Below are 14,442 nucleotides of genomic sequence, written 5' to 3'. Positions count from 1 at the left end.
AGGGTCATGGGCAGCACCAGGAAGAGACGGTAGAAGCAGACATGGGACCTGATGGGAGCCTTTATTCAGACAGCAGAGACCCGCCTCCCCCTCTGCCTCCCTCTTCCTCAGGCCTTGGGAATAAAGGGTAGCCCTTCCCCCTGTGAAGACTCCCCCAGGCTGGCACCCAGAGAACGCTGGCAGGCAGGGAGGGGTCAGGCACATGGGTTGTGGACTTGAGCAATCCCTGAGCACTCGAGGTTCACTTCTGGCTCCCCAGGAGCTCCACTGGCTGCTCCCTCTGATAAATTATGATGAGTGACGTCCAAGGGTCAGAGTTCACAGAGGAACCTGGGTGCTGGCACAGATGTGCTCCACCCCCGGAGGAAGCGGGGGGTGGGGCGGGGCCTCAGGCGCTCAGGGTCTACACCAGGCCCTCCACACGCAGGGGTGGCTCCGTGATGCCCAGCTCCTGCCGCAGAGCCTGCAGAGGCTGTTCCCAGCGCCGCTCGTAGTACACGTTGAGGACACACGGGGCTCTGCGGCCATTCTCAACTGCCCATGGGATCAGCTCCGAGATCAGCAATTGTAGGCTCCTGTGGGGCCGCAGAGGAGAGAGAAGACAGAGCACCCGGGGTCCTGAGCGCGGGGCACGCCACCTGCCCTGAGCCGACGGGCGTGTCCTCAGTTAATCCGCACAGACAAGAGGAGGCAGTTCCCAGCCCCACTTTTCAGATGAGGAAGCAGAAGCTCAGTGAGGTAAAAGCCCTGTGCTCAAAGCCACACATTTTGAACACACCAAAGCCCAGCTTTAAATCGAGGGCTCCCCCACCTTCAGAAACTAATGCCAGACTGCATCCCCAGGAACCCACACCCCCCACGCACCGCCCCCCACCCCTGGCCCCAGGTTTCCTGACCCGGCTGTTCTCACTTGATAACTGGGGCCTGGCCCGAGAAACCCTCAAGTTCTATGAAGCGTCCAAGCTTCACGAAGCCTCATCCTGGAGCCCCTGCACCGGGCCACGTTCACACTCTGCCCCAGCCCTCCCATCCTGGCTTCCTGAGATCCACTGGGGCTGCTCAGAAAGGCTGTGGGCTCTTCCCATTTCCTGGAGCCCTGCACCTTCCCCCGACCCCTCAGCACTTGAGAACTTACTGGGCGCTGAGTCGGATCGGTCCAAAGAGTGCACTCAGGACACACATGGGCAGGCCGGTCTGGACAGCCTCAAACCATTTCACCACGATCTCCCCTGGCAGGCAGGGTGGGGAAGTGAGTGAGAAGTGAGGACGGGCCGGGGGAGGAGAGGCCAGTGATGCTCAGGACATGGTGAGGCGTCTGCTCCACTCCGATCTCTACCGAGGGGGTCAGCAGTGCCCAGTCCCGGCCTGTGCTGGTCCTTGGGGCACTTGGCTTGGGGTAGGGGGAAGAGGGTACAAGAAAGAGCAGGAGGAGGCAAGGGCTGGAAAGGAAGCTTGGGGTCAGGGTGCGGGACTCCGAAAGCCAGGCTGAGGAGTCCAGGCCTCCGGGAATAGCTGAGGGTTTCAGAGCGTGGGGAGCCCAGGTGTCTGGACACTGCCACGTCAGTGTAGGAGCTGTCAGAGGCACTGGGGCAGAGGATGGGGATGTGTGGCCCAGATACACCATGATGTTTGGGTAAAGTGAAAAATGAGGCACCAGGTCAGCTAACTGGTGAGCAGCTGAAACAGGTGTGCCCTGACCTGGCCTTGTGGATAGACTGGGAGACAGGCTGAATGGAGGGCCCGGCCCCACCCAGGCCCCTCACTGGGTATGCTCCGCCCCACCCCCACTCTGGAAGCATCCAGGGGCTGCCGGTTGGCCAGCACTCACCCAGGATGTTGGTGGGCATGCCCAGCAGGGTGTGGAGCATGTCATGGATCTCCCGGTACCGCTGGATCACGTATGCTAGCTCCTCATCGTCCACGAAGCGGGTGGGTGCGCGGGTGTCTGGGGAGACCCTCTGATGATCATGAAAGTGAAATTGCTCAGTCGTGTCCGACTCTTTACGACCCCATGGCCTGTAGCCTGCCAGGCTTCTTCATCCATGGGATTTTCCAGGCCAAGAATACTGGAGTGGGTTGCCATTTCCTTCTCCAGGGGAATCTTTCAGACCTAGGGATCGAACCCGGGTCTCCTGCATTGCAGGCAGATTCTTTACATTCTGAGCCACTGGGGAAGCCCCCTGACAACCATGAGCCCTCCCTAGACCCCCTTCCTCGTGGTTCCCGGGGTCCAATTTTCCAGCCTCTCCTCGACTCTCAACCACGCCACCAAATTCACACCCCACCAGAACTATCTCCGGAGTTGAGGTCTGTCTGCACCTGCTGACAGGGGAGTCTGCAGGCAGGGAATATAGGGGGTGCCCCCTTGGTCTACCTCAACTCACACAGAATGTACAGCCCCTGCTGGATCTCAGAAACCCCTGGTGGGGAGAGGGAAGCAGGAGGTGTTTTCTGATATACAGAGTTTCAGTTTTTACAAGATGAAAAAGCTCCGGTGATTGGTTTCACAACAGTGTGACTATACTTAACACACTACTGAACTGCCCATTGAGAGATGATTAAGGTAGTAAATCTTATGGTGGTGGTGTTTTTTTTGAACCACAACTGGAAATAAAATGAAGGGGGGATGCAAAGAAGCACCCAAGGCCCCCACTTCTTCAGATGAGCTGCTCCCAGCCTAGGGTGCTCTTTCACCTTGACAATTCCTACCTGTCCTTTACAACCTGGCTTAAGTGTCCCTTCTGCAGGAGGCTACCCCTGACCTTCAGACAGATCAGGTCCACGTTACGGTCTCTTAGAGCGCCCGGTCCTTTTTTGTGGCGTCTGACATGACTGTGTCGTGCTGTTTGGTGCACGTGATCGTTAGTGTCTCTCGTTCACACCAGCACTGTCGGGTACAGCAGCCAATCATGGCAGCCACCAAGGCTTAAGGTGACAAGTGCCAACTGAGATGCGCTGCATGTGTGAAATACACACTGGACCTCCAAGACTCGGCATGACAAGAATAATGTGAAATCTCATAATTTTATAGTATCGATTACATACAGAAATGGTATTTTAGCACACGAAAACAAGATATGTTATTAAAAGTAATTCTACCTGTTTCTATTTTGTTTATCTGATGGCAGCAGATTCTAAATTCCCTTTATAGTGTGCATGCTATCTCCGTAAACAGTGCTGCAGCAGCTGGTCATCAGCCCAGGACAGGGCTCTCTTGTTCTGTCTCCAAGGCCTGGGAATCAACCTCCTGTAAATGCAGGAGTAAAAGGCCAACCCCAGGCACTTTCTGACCCCAGGCAGGGATACCAGCTGTCCTTCTGTTTCCGCCCACTGCCTCTCCGAGTTCTCAGCCGCACCATGCAGAGTAGGTCTTCCTAGTTTCAGAGCATGAGCTCAGCCTGTCCAGAGGTCAAGGGATTTGGTGTCTTGATTTTGGGGGCTACTAGCCCAATGCCACGGTCTGTGTTTGTGACTTCATTGGGTCCCTGGTTCTAATTTCTTCTATAGAGTTCTGTCTGCTGTGTGAAGCTGAAGCTGGTCAGTGACGGCTGACACCTACTATGTTTCAGCACTGTATGAAGTCCTCTGTACATACCGTCATGCCACGTCCTGAGGCCACCTGGGAGGAGATATTGCTATCAGCCTCAGATACAGATAAGAAAAAAAGGAGAGATAAAGTAACTTTGTCAGAGATCACACAGCTAATCAAGTGGCTGAGTCAGGATTCCGAACACAGCCTGCTGGATTCTAAAGCCTTAACAGCCATTATTAATCAGCCATATAAGTGCCCTGGAAGTTAAACATGAGGTTTCCTCACCTCAGATAAAAGAGTCTGAGGCTCAGAGGTCAAGTGATTTGCCCAGAGCTTTAAAGATGGAAAGAAAGGCTAGCAGTCAGTCTCAGGGAAGGTGGCCTGACCTTGACCTTTGATCTAAACCTCCACTGAGACAAAGGTGTTCCCTTACATTTTGTGGGCTGCCAGGTGTCTATACTCTAGAAGTGTCACAATCTCCAGGGCTGCTACTTAAGGCTGTGGCTGAGCAAGCTGCCCAGGGAGGCCTTGGCAGTCCCATCCCCTCTACAACAACAGGACAAAAGGCTCTGGGGGACTTCAGAAGGAGAACATCCTTTTCTAGGTGGTACCTGGAGCAGGTCACCCTGGTGGAGTTCCCACTGATGAAATAAACTTGCATCTTGGTGAAATTTCTGGGCGATGGTATAATATGGGGTGTGGGCAACAGGGAGCAGTACAGCAGAGGATAGGAAGATGATTATTTTCTCAGGGACAAAATCTAAAGCAGACTTCTCAACCATCTACCCGGGGATAGCTGCAGTGTCTGGAGCCATTTAAGGTTGTCACAACTTAGTCGGGCCAGTGCTACTGGAATCTAGCACGTAGAGGCCAGGGATGTTTCCTACAATGCACAGCGCTGCCCTACAACAAACAATTCTCCAGCCCCAAAGTCAACAGTGGCAAGGTTGAGAAACCCAGCTCGAGAGCAATCTTTGCTCACTCTTTCACCTCCTCCAGCCTGGTTGGCTCCTGCAGCTGGACTGGATGGCGACCTGACAGAGGTACTGTGATGGGAAGTGGATGTGCTGGGGGCAGGGAAGGATAGGAACGGGGACTCTGCCCTGCTGTATCCTAAGGTCCTTTTATAAAGCAGATCATGTTACTACCTGGCTCGAAACTTCAATGGCTTCCTATTGCTTCTATTACAAAATACAGACTTTGTCTCTAAGCAGATAGGGTAAGGGGCCCATGGAGAAAGAGAACCAGGCATGACATTCTTGACTTAAAGAGAACTAGGCATGACATACTTCTCACTAGAGAAGCCATTTTGGCCTAAGTCAACTTGGGATCTAAGCCTGGACACAATGCTTGCCCTTCAAAATGTCTCAGTAATTAATGATCTTAAAGGAATAAAGGGATGCAGGAACAGAGGAAAAGCAGTCAAGAAACAATGAAAGAGAAGTGAAAGTGTTAGTTGCTCAGTCATGTCTGACCCTTTTGACCCCACGGACTGTAGCTCCCTAGGCTGGGGAGGCCTTACAAATAGCTGTGAAAAGAAGAGAAGCGAAAAGCAAATAAGAAAAGGAAAGATATAAACATCTGAATGCAGAGTTCCAAAGAATAGCAAGAAGAGATAAGAAAGCCTTCTTCAGCAATTAATGCAAAGAAATAGAGGAAAACAACAGAATGGGAAAGACTAGAGATCTCTTCAAGAAAATCAGAGATACCAAAGGAACATTTCATGCAAAGATGGGCTTGATAAAAGGACAGAAATGGTATGGACCTAACAGAAGCAGAAGATATTAAGAAGAGATGGCAAGAATACACAGAAGAACTGTACAAAAGAGATCTTCACGACCAAGACAATCACGATGGTGTGATCACTCACCTAGAGCCAGACATCCTGGAATGTGAAGTCAAGTGGGCCTTAGAAAGCATCACTACGAACAAAGCCAGTGGAGGTGATAGAATTCCAGTTGAGCTATTCCAAATCCTGAAAGATGATGCTGTGAAAGTGCTGCACTCAATATACCAGCAAATTTGGAAAACTCAGCAGTGGCCACAGGACTGGAAAAGGTGAGTTTTCATTCCAATCCCAAAGAAAGACAATGCCAAAGAATGCTCAAAGTACCGCACAGTTGCACTGATCTCACACGCTAGTAAAGTAATGCTCAAAATTCTGCAAGCCAGGCTTCAGCAATATGTGAACCGTGAACTTCCTGATGTTCAAGCTGGTTTTAGAAAAGGCAGAGGAACCAGAGATCAAATTGCCAACATCCGCTGGATCATGGAAAAAGCAAGAGAGTTCCAGAAAAACATCTATTTCTGCTTTATTGACTATGCCAAAGCTTTTGACTGTGGATCACAATAAACTGGAAAATTCTGAAAGAGATGGGAATACCAGACCACCTGATCTGCCTCTTGAGAAATTTGTATGCAGGTCAGGAAGCAACAGTTAGAACTGGACATGGAACAACAGACTGGTTCCAAATAGGAAAAGGAGTATGTCAAGGCTGTATATTGTCACCCTGCTTATTTAACTTCTATGCAGAGTACATCATGAGAAACGCTGGACTGGAAGAAACACAAGCTGGAATCAAGATTGCCGGGAGAAATATCAATAACCTCAGATATACAGATGACACCACCCTTATGGTAGAAAGTGAAGAGGAACTAAAAAGCCTCTTGATGAAAGTGAAAGAGGAGAGTGAAAAAGTTGGCTTAAAGCTCAACATTCAGAAAATGAAGATCATGGCATCTGGTCCCATCACTTCATGGGAAATAGATGGGGAAATAGTGGAAACAGTGTCAGACTTTATTTTTTGGGGCTCCAAAATCACTGCAGATGGTGACTGCAGCCATGAAATTAAGACACTTACTCTTTGGAAGAAAAGTTATGACCAACCTAGACAGCATATTAAAAAGCAGAGACATTACTTTGCTAACAAAGGTTCGTCTAGTCAAGGCTATGGTTTTTCCTGTGGTCATGTATGGATGTGAGAGTTGGACTGTGAAGAAAGCTGAGCGCCGAAGGATTGATGCTTTTAAACTGTGGTGTTGGAGAAGACTCTTGAGAGTCCCTTGGACTGCAAGGAGATCCAACCAGTCCATTCTGAAGGAGATCAGCCCTGGGATTTCTTTGGAAGGAATGATGCTAAAGCTGAAACTCCAGTACTTTGGCCACCTCATGTGAAGAGTTGACTCATTGGAAAAGACTCTGATGCTGGGAGGGATTGGGAGCAAGAGGAGAAGGGGACAACAGAGGATGAGAGGGGACAACAGAGTATGAGATGGCTGGATGGCATCCCTGACTCGATGGACGTGAGTCTCAGTGAACTCTGGGAGTTGGTGATGGACAGGGAGGCCTGGCGTGCTGCGATTCATGGGGTTGCAAAGAGTCGGACACGACTGAGAGACTGATCTGATCTGAGGCTCCTCTGTCCATGGGATTCTCCAGGCAAGAATACTGGAGTAGGTTGCCATTTCTTCTCCAGGGGATCTTCCCAACCCAGGGATTGAATCTGGCTTTCCTGCACTGTAGGCAGACTCCTTACTGTCTGAGCCATCAGGAGATAACAGTTCAATGAGAAAAGAGTCCCAGTTCCGCCTCAAAGAATATACATTAACAATCTGATATGTATCTTTACACGTTCTATAGGAACTAAGGCCTCCACCCAGGTGGAGGGTGGTATCTACATGCTAAGATCCCAGACTAGTTAAAACCTAAGATATGATGATGTTGACCTTCTCTGACTCTCCTGATATCAATCAACTAAGACTTGGACCCTGTTGACCTTTGCCCCAATTCTATGCTGAATTCTCTGCTCAAGATCTGATAGAGTGCCTGAAGAACTATGGACACAGGTTCGTGACACTGTACAGGGGACAGTGATCAAAACAATCCCCAAGGAAAAGAAATACAAAAAGGCAAAATGATTGTCTGAGGAGGCCTTACAAATAACTGAGAAAAGAGAAGTGATAGTCAAAGGGGAAAAGGAGAGATATACACACTTGAATGCAGAGTTCCACCACTTGAATGCAGAGTTCCAAAAAATAACAAGGAGAGAGAATCACTTCCTCAGTGATCAATGCAAAGAAATAGAGGAAACAATAGAATGGGAAAGACTAAAGAGATCTCGTCAAGAAAATTAGAGATACCAAGGGAACATTTCATGCAAAGATGGGCTCGATAAAGGACAGAAACAGTATGGAACTAAAAGAAGTAGAAGATATCAAGAAGAGGTGGCAAGAATACACAGAATTATACAAAAAAATCTTAATGACCCAGATAACTACAATGGTGTGATCACTCACCTAGAGCCAGACTCCTAGAATGCGAAGTCAAGTGGGCCTTAGGAAGCATCACTATGAACAAAGCTAGTGGAGGTGATGGAATTCCAGCTGAGCTATTTCAAATCCTGAAAGATGATGCTGTGAAAGTGCTGCACTCAATATGCCAGCAAATTTGGAAAACTCAGCAGTGGCCACAGGACTAGAAAAGGTCAGTTTTCATTCCAACCCCAAAGAAAGGCAATGCCAAAGGATGTTCAAACTACTGCACAATTGCACTCATTTCACACGCTAGCAAAGTAATGCTCAAAATTCTCCAAGCTAGGCTTCAACAGTACGTGAACTGAAAACTTCCAGATGTTCAAGCTGGATTTAGAAAAAGCAGAGGAACCAGAGATCAAATTGGCAACATCGGTTGGATCACAGAAAAAGCAAAAGAATTCCAGAAAAATATCTACTTCTGCTTCATTGACTGTGCTAAAGCCTTTGACTGTGTAGATTACAACAAACGAAAATTCTTCAAGAGATAGGAATACCAGACCAGCTTACCTGCCTCTTGACCTCTATATGCAGATCAAGAAAGAACAGTTAGAACTAGACATGGAACAACAAAATTGGGAAAGGAGTATGTCAAGGCTGTATATTGTCACCCTGCTTATTTAACTGATATGCAGAGTTCAGTTCAGTTGCTCATTCATGTTCGACTCTGTGACCCCAAGGACTGCAGCATGCCAGTCTTCCCTGTCCATCACCAACTCCCAGAGTTTGCAAGAGTTTACGCAGAGTACATCATGCGAAATGCCAGGCTGGATGAAGCAGAAGCTGGAATCAAGATTGCCAGGAGAAATATCAATAACCTCAGATATGCAGATGATATCACCATTATGGCAGAAAGTGAAGAGGAACTAAAGAGCCTCTTGGTGAAGGTGAAAGAGGAGAGTGAAAAAGCTGGCTTAAAATTCGACATTCAGAAAATGAAGATCATGGCATCTGGTCCCATCACCTCAAGGCAAATAGATGGGGAAACAATGGAAAAAGTGAGACTTTTATTTTCTTGGGCTCCAAAATCACTGCAGATGGTGACTGCAGCCATGAAATTAAAAGATGGTTACTCCTTGGAAGAAAAGCTATGATAAACCTAGACAGCATACTTAAAAGCAGAGACATTACTTTGCCAACAAAGGTCCATCTAGTCAAAGCTATGGTTCTTCCAGTGATTATGCATGTGAGAGTTGAACCATAAAGAAAGCTGAGCGCCGAAGAATTTATGATTTTGAACCGTGGTGTTGGAGAAGACTCTTGAGAGTCCCTTAGACTGCAAGGAGATCAAACCAGTCAATCCTCAAAGAAATCTGTCCTGAATATTCATTGGAAGGACTGATGCTGAAGCTGAAGCTCCAATCCTTTGGCCACCTGGTGCAAGGAGCTGACTCATTAGAAAAGACCCTGGTGCTGGGAATGATTGAAGGCAGGAGGAGAAAGGGATGACAGAGGAGGAGATGGTTGGATGGCATCACCAACTCAGTAAACATGAGTTTAAGCAAGCTCTAGGAGTTGGTGATGGACAGGGAAGCCTGGCGTGCTGCAGTCCATGGAGTCGCAAAGAGTCGGACACAACTGAGCGACTGAACTGAACTGGGCTGTAACCCACCAGGCTCCTCTGTCTATGGAATTCTGAACTACAACAAGCCCCTTCATGAATATGAATATACTGTTAGCTTAAAGTTTCCCCAGTTTTGCTGTTAACAGACAATGTTTTGGGAAAGATCCCTGGTCTTCTCCATGCATGCATGCATGCATGCATGCTGAGTCGCTTCAGTCGTGTCCGATTCTGTGTGACCCCATGGACAGCAGCCCACCAGCTCCTCTGTCCAAGGGATTCTTTTTTTTTTTTTTTTTTCTTTTTTTTTTTTAATCATTTATTTATTTTAATTTGGCTGCACTGGGTCTTAGTTGCTGCATGTGGGATCTAGCTCCTTGTCCAGGGATCGAACCCAGGCCCCCTGCGTTGGGAGCACAGAGTCTTGGCCACTGGACCACCAGGGAAGTCCCTGTCCAAGGGATTCTCTAGGCAAGAATACTGGAGTGGGTTGCCATTGCCTTCTCCAATACACACTGCAAGTAACAAATCCTTCCTTCTCCTGATCTTTGGTTTGGTTGTATCTTCAGGCTCAACACCCACCAAGAAATGGCTTTGGGGGTAACCCAGTTTCAGGGTAATACTTCCTGTGGTGTGCAGGGCCTGGCTGAGCTAGGCCGACCTCCCAGCTCACTGGGGGCCTCCCCACAACTCATTCCTGTGAAGCTATACTGGCCACGTGGATCAGTTTTCCTTCTCCTAAACACACATAGCCTGGCACTCGCCAGCTCCTCCGCTCAGAATGCTCTTCCCCAGTTCTCCTCAGAACTGACTCCTCCTCAGCCTCCTGGAAATCTCCACCCCTTCCCCAAAATGGTTGCAATAATCCTCCCATTCATTAGCCTATGAAATTACCCAGTCCATGAAAGAACGAAGTCTGCCACATTTAGAGGCCACCACTCTCACCTTCTGCGGTGGCTCACACTCTGTGAAGTGAGTTTCTCTCTGAATAAATCCACTTCTTACCACTTTGCCTCTCAATTGTCTGTGATGAGACATCAAGAACCTGAGCTTCACAACTGTGGGTTTTGGCTGGGTTCAAGTCCTAGCCTGAGTGCTTCCCTGGTGGCTCAGAGGTTAAAGTGTCCACTTGCAATGCGGGAGACCTGGGTTTGATCCCTGGGTCAGGGAGATCCCCTGGAGAAGGAAATGGCACCCCACTCCAGCATTCTTGCCCGGAGAATCCCATGGACAGAGGAGCCTGGTGGGCTACAGTCCACAGGGTCGTAAAGAGTCAGACACGGCTGAGCAACTTCACTTTCTTTCACTTCCTAGTCTGAGGTACACGGTGTTTTGGCAGGGACTCCTATGACCACCCTGTGGGAAGGGGCCACCAGCCACCCCAACCCCACCTTTGCCCTCTATCGGGTTGACTGGCGTCCTCACAGCAGCACCTACGAGAACAGAAGCCCCAAAGGACAGGTGCTTTCCTGGTTTGATTCACTGTGTCCCAGCTGCTGAGGACACTGGTGTGATTTTTCTTCTTTTGGCTGCACTGAGGCATGCAGGATCTTAGTTCCCTAACCGGGCACTGAACTGGAAGGCAGCCACTGGAAGGCAGCCACTGGACCACGGGAAAAGTCCCATCTGGTATGTTTTAAGTACTAAATAAATATTTTGCCTGAATTTTCATATTAAAGTTTTCTTCTTTTACTGCTTTATAGTCTACCCGTCCCCCACTAGAATATTAGTTCCATGAGGGCAAGACCTTGTCTAAGTTGCCACACTTGGATCAGTGGATGGCGCATGACTGATTCTGAAGAAATGAATGAGTTCCTCAGTAGTTGGGGGTCCTGACGCCCTAGTCCGTGTCCTCTCTGGCTGGGGTTGGAGAGTGTCACAACTTGTCACACCCAAGGGGCACACTGTCTCTACAACAGGGGACACGATGTGATAGTTAAAAGCATAATCCTGATTTGAATATTGCCTCCGTTAATACTGGCCTGTGAAATCAGCAAGTTGCTTAACCTCTCTGAGCCTTAGTTTCCTCATCTTGGCAGAGTTGTTGGGGTGGAATTCAGTGAGATCACATGTGAACCCGCCATGGGGCACTCAGTAGAGGTTAGTAAGTGCAGGGCAGTGTAATTGCTTGGAGCGATGTTCCTGGCCCACGTGCCTGTACCACAGAAAATGCCAATGCCTTGGCACGAGAGACTGCAAGGCAGTGCTGCCCATGGTGGAAGCACAGGCCCCTCGTTCCTCAGGACATTACTCATGTGCCATTCATCTGCCCTCCCTGGTGACTGCCAAACGCACAGAAGCTGGAGACTCACATTCACATCCAGGAAATGGAGATACGCGCGGCCAAAGGAGCCCTCGGGCAGACTCCGGAGCTTGCCCATGTCGAGGGTGGACAGCGAGATCCGGGGACGCTCCCTGTGAAGCAGAAGGCAGGACTCAGATACTGGGAAGGCAGCAGCAAAGGCAGGTGAAAGGTCCAGCTAGATTAAGGGTGTGAGAGGTGAAGGGGCAGAGGGCAGCAACGGGGTCAAGTCCTAATGCAGCCTCTACTACTGGCCAGGCCAGTGGCAGGGACTGAAGAGACTACCACAAGCTAAGGCTGTGGTTCCTGCCTTAGGTAAATAGGCCTCAGACGTGATCTGGGTATTCACACAGGGCACTGCAGGGGTGCGGGTTACAGGCAGCATATGCTATGGGACATTAGTGAACGCACAAGAGCCCTGTTGTTGGAACAGGGCTGAGGCCACCATACTGCACTGTCCAGAGGTCATCAGAGTTGTCTATGTGAATGACATCCATGGAGTTGGGCAGTGCCCAGCCTGTGCAACCATCCATGGCCATGGTATCAAGAAGAGTTCCCTAGAGGAACACCATGTGATTCCAGAGAAATCAGAATCCCCAAAGAATGCCCCCAATCCCCCAGACAGAGCTGGGACCTACTGCAGGATCTGGGCACCCTCTGGATCCCTCTTCATCTGGTCCCTGAGGACCTTCAGGGTACGGCGTCCTGTGGTCTCTCCCAGAACTGCAACCATGTCTGAAAGGAAAAAAAATGGGGACAAATGGAGGCTATGATCTTAGGTAAATTATCTGACCTGGTCTAAACCTTAATTTCATATATGATAAGAGTATCTAGCTCTTAGTTATGAAGATTCAAGTCAAACAGTGAATCACCTGACACCCAGTAAAGCTCAGTACGGCTACAGTTATTACTGTTATCAGTCTAATGGGGTGAGGTGGCTCTGGCTAGCACCATGTTCCAAAGAGTTAATAAATCACTTTCACATCCATCATCAGGACAGAATGTCACGTCTCTGTGGATGGATAGACTCTGGTATCAGACAGTGCTCGGTTCAAGCCCCATTTTGATCACAATGTAGGTGACTGTGTGAAAACTGCTTCATGTTTCCAATCTTCAGGGTCCTAATATGTGAAGTGCACGTAATACCTTTCTTTTACGGTTAATGTTAAAAGTCAAGAAGGTTGCACATATAGAACACTTAACACAGTGAGCAAGTAAAATAAGGACTCAGTGAGCAGTCAGCATTATCATTTTTACTGGAAAGAATAACAGTGCTTTCAGGTCTAAGAATCCTAGAGGGCATGAGAAAAACACTGTAGGATCCCAAAGTGTCCCATTAAAACATCCAGCAAACATTTATCGAGCATTTATTATGTGCCATGCAAGATCCCAAATGCTAACAGGATGTTATCATTTGATGGGTGCTCATAAATTATCTAGTCCAGAGGTTCTGTGTGTCTGGGTAACAGAATCTCCCAGGAAGCAGTTTAAAAAGGCAGAAGCTCAGATCCCACTTTCCTTCTATCCTCCCCTACCCACTCCTGGCAGATTCCAATTGTGTAAATTTAGGGTGGGACCCTGGCATCTACATTTTTATGAATGTTTCGGATGATTATAACTTGCAGCCAGGTTTGGGTACCCTGGCCTAGTCTAATCTACAGTTAACCAAGCAAACGCGGAGGCTTTGACAATGGCTGACAATGGCCTGGCTTTCAAGGCAAGGGCACACCGGGCCCCGGACCCCCGCTGTTGTTCAGTCACTCAGTCCTGTCCGACTCTTAGCGACCTCATGGACTGCAACAGGCCAGCCTTCCCTGTCCTTCACTATCTCCTGCAGTTTGCTCAAACTCATGTCCATTGAGTCGGTGATGCCATCCAACGATCTCATCCTCTGTGCCCCGCTTCTCCTCCTGCCTTCAATCTTTCCCAGCATCGGGGTCTTTTCCAATGAGTTGGCTCTTCGCATCAGGTGGCCAAAGCATTGGAGCTTCAGCATCACTCCGGATCCCTAGTTGTCCCAGTAAAGCGCCTGCAGCGCAGGCTGCCTTACCGTGGCGATAGGGATCGTACAGCGCCATCCCGGCAGAGCCGGCGGCCAGCAGCACCTTCTGCAGCACGGAGGTGGGGATGTGTTCGGGGTAGAGCAGGCCGGTGCCATGGCTCACGGCTCTGAAGGGAACACCTGCGGGGCAAGAAAACAGCCGCGCGGTCAAAAGAGCGGAGCGGGGCAAGTCCCCGGCCCTCCTTCCCGCGCCCCTGCCGCTTGCCTGCAGGAGGGCCGGGACCGCCCCGGAAGGCGCAGAGCGGGCGCAGGACCCCGCGCAGCAGCGTCGCCATGGCAGCGGGGACCGTCAGACGTCCTGGGGGTGCGGGTGGGGGAATGAGCGGGGCAAGGCCGACTCCACCCCCACACCCCGCTCTCAAACTTCTCTGGCGACGGCGCGCCGGAGAAGTCAAAAGGACTCGAGCCCTACTGCGCTGAGTGGGGAGGGCCTTTTGGGCGGGAAAAATAGCACGGACAGGAAAAGTCTCTCGCTGAGCATGAGAAAACCTAGGCAACCCCTTTGTCACCTACACCCATGGATATAAAATCCTCCTCATTTCACCTCACCTCCAAGAGAGGTCTCCAAGTAAGCCTCGCCACGTTTGTGGTTCAGCACCGGACCCTACGTCCTTCTCCGTCGCACGTTTTCCCCCCGAGGATAATAAGAATCGAACCTCTTCCGGCCGTGAAAC

The 14,442-nt window shown here is 49.6% G+C and overlaps 1 protein-coding gene across 5 annotated transcripts; it reads right to left on the bottom strand.

Moving 5' to 3' along the window:
- Nucleotides 1–42: 42 nt before the first annotated feature.
- COQ4 (coenzyme Q4) lies at nt 43–14,438 on the bottom strand. 5 transcript variants are annotated; one of them, XM_070799341.1, is made up of 9 exons: nt 14,318–14,399; nt 13,974–14,066; nt 13,757–13,888; nt 12,345–12,441; nt 11,717–11,819; nt 3,596–3,619; nt 1,829–1,958; nt 1,136–1,229; nt 43–575 (listed from the first exon to the last, which is right to left on the bottom strand). In XM_070799341.1, the coding sequence occupies exons 2-9, from the start codon at nt 14,041–14,043 to the stop codon at nt 404–406; spliced, it is 822 nt and encodes a 273-aa protein (XP_070655442.1). In that variant the 5' UTR covers nt 14,044–14,066; nt 14,318–14,399; the 3' UTR covers nt 43–403. The 5 variants fall into 5 exon arrangements, with proteins under 5 accessions (XP_070655442.1, XP_070655444.1, XP_070655441.1 ...); XM_070799343.1 differs by lacking the exon at nt 13,974–14,066 and having other exon boundaries at nt 14,318–14,438; XM_070799340.1 differs by lacking the exon at nt 14,318–14,399 and having other exon boundaries at nt 13,974–14,127.
- Between the last annotated feature and the right edge of the window lie 4 nt (nt 14,439–14,442).

Source organism: Bos indicus, chromosome 11 (genome assembly GCF_029378745.1).
Source record: "Bos indicus isolate NIAB-ARS_2022 breed Sahiwal x Tharparkar chromosome 11, NIAB-ARS_B.indTharparkar_mat_pri_1.0, whole genome shotgun sequence".
Taxonomy (NCBI): domain Eukaryota; kingdom Metazoa; phylum Chordata; class Mammalia; order Artiodactyla; family Bovidae; genus Bos; species Bos indicus.
The sequence above is the reverse complement of the archived record's forward strand: the minus strand, read 5'-3'. Positions and strand labels throughout refer to the sequence as shown.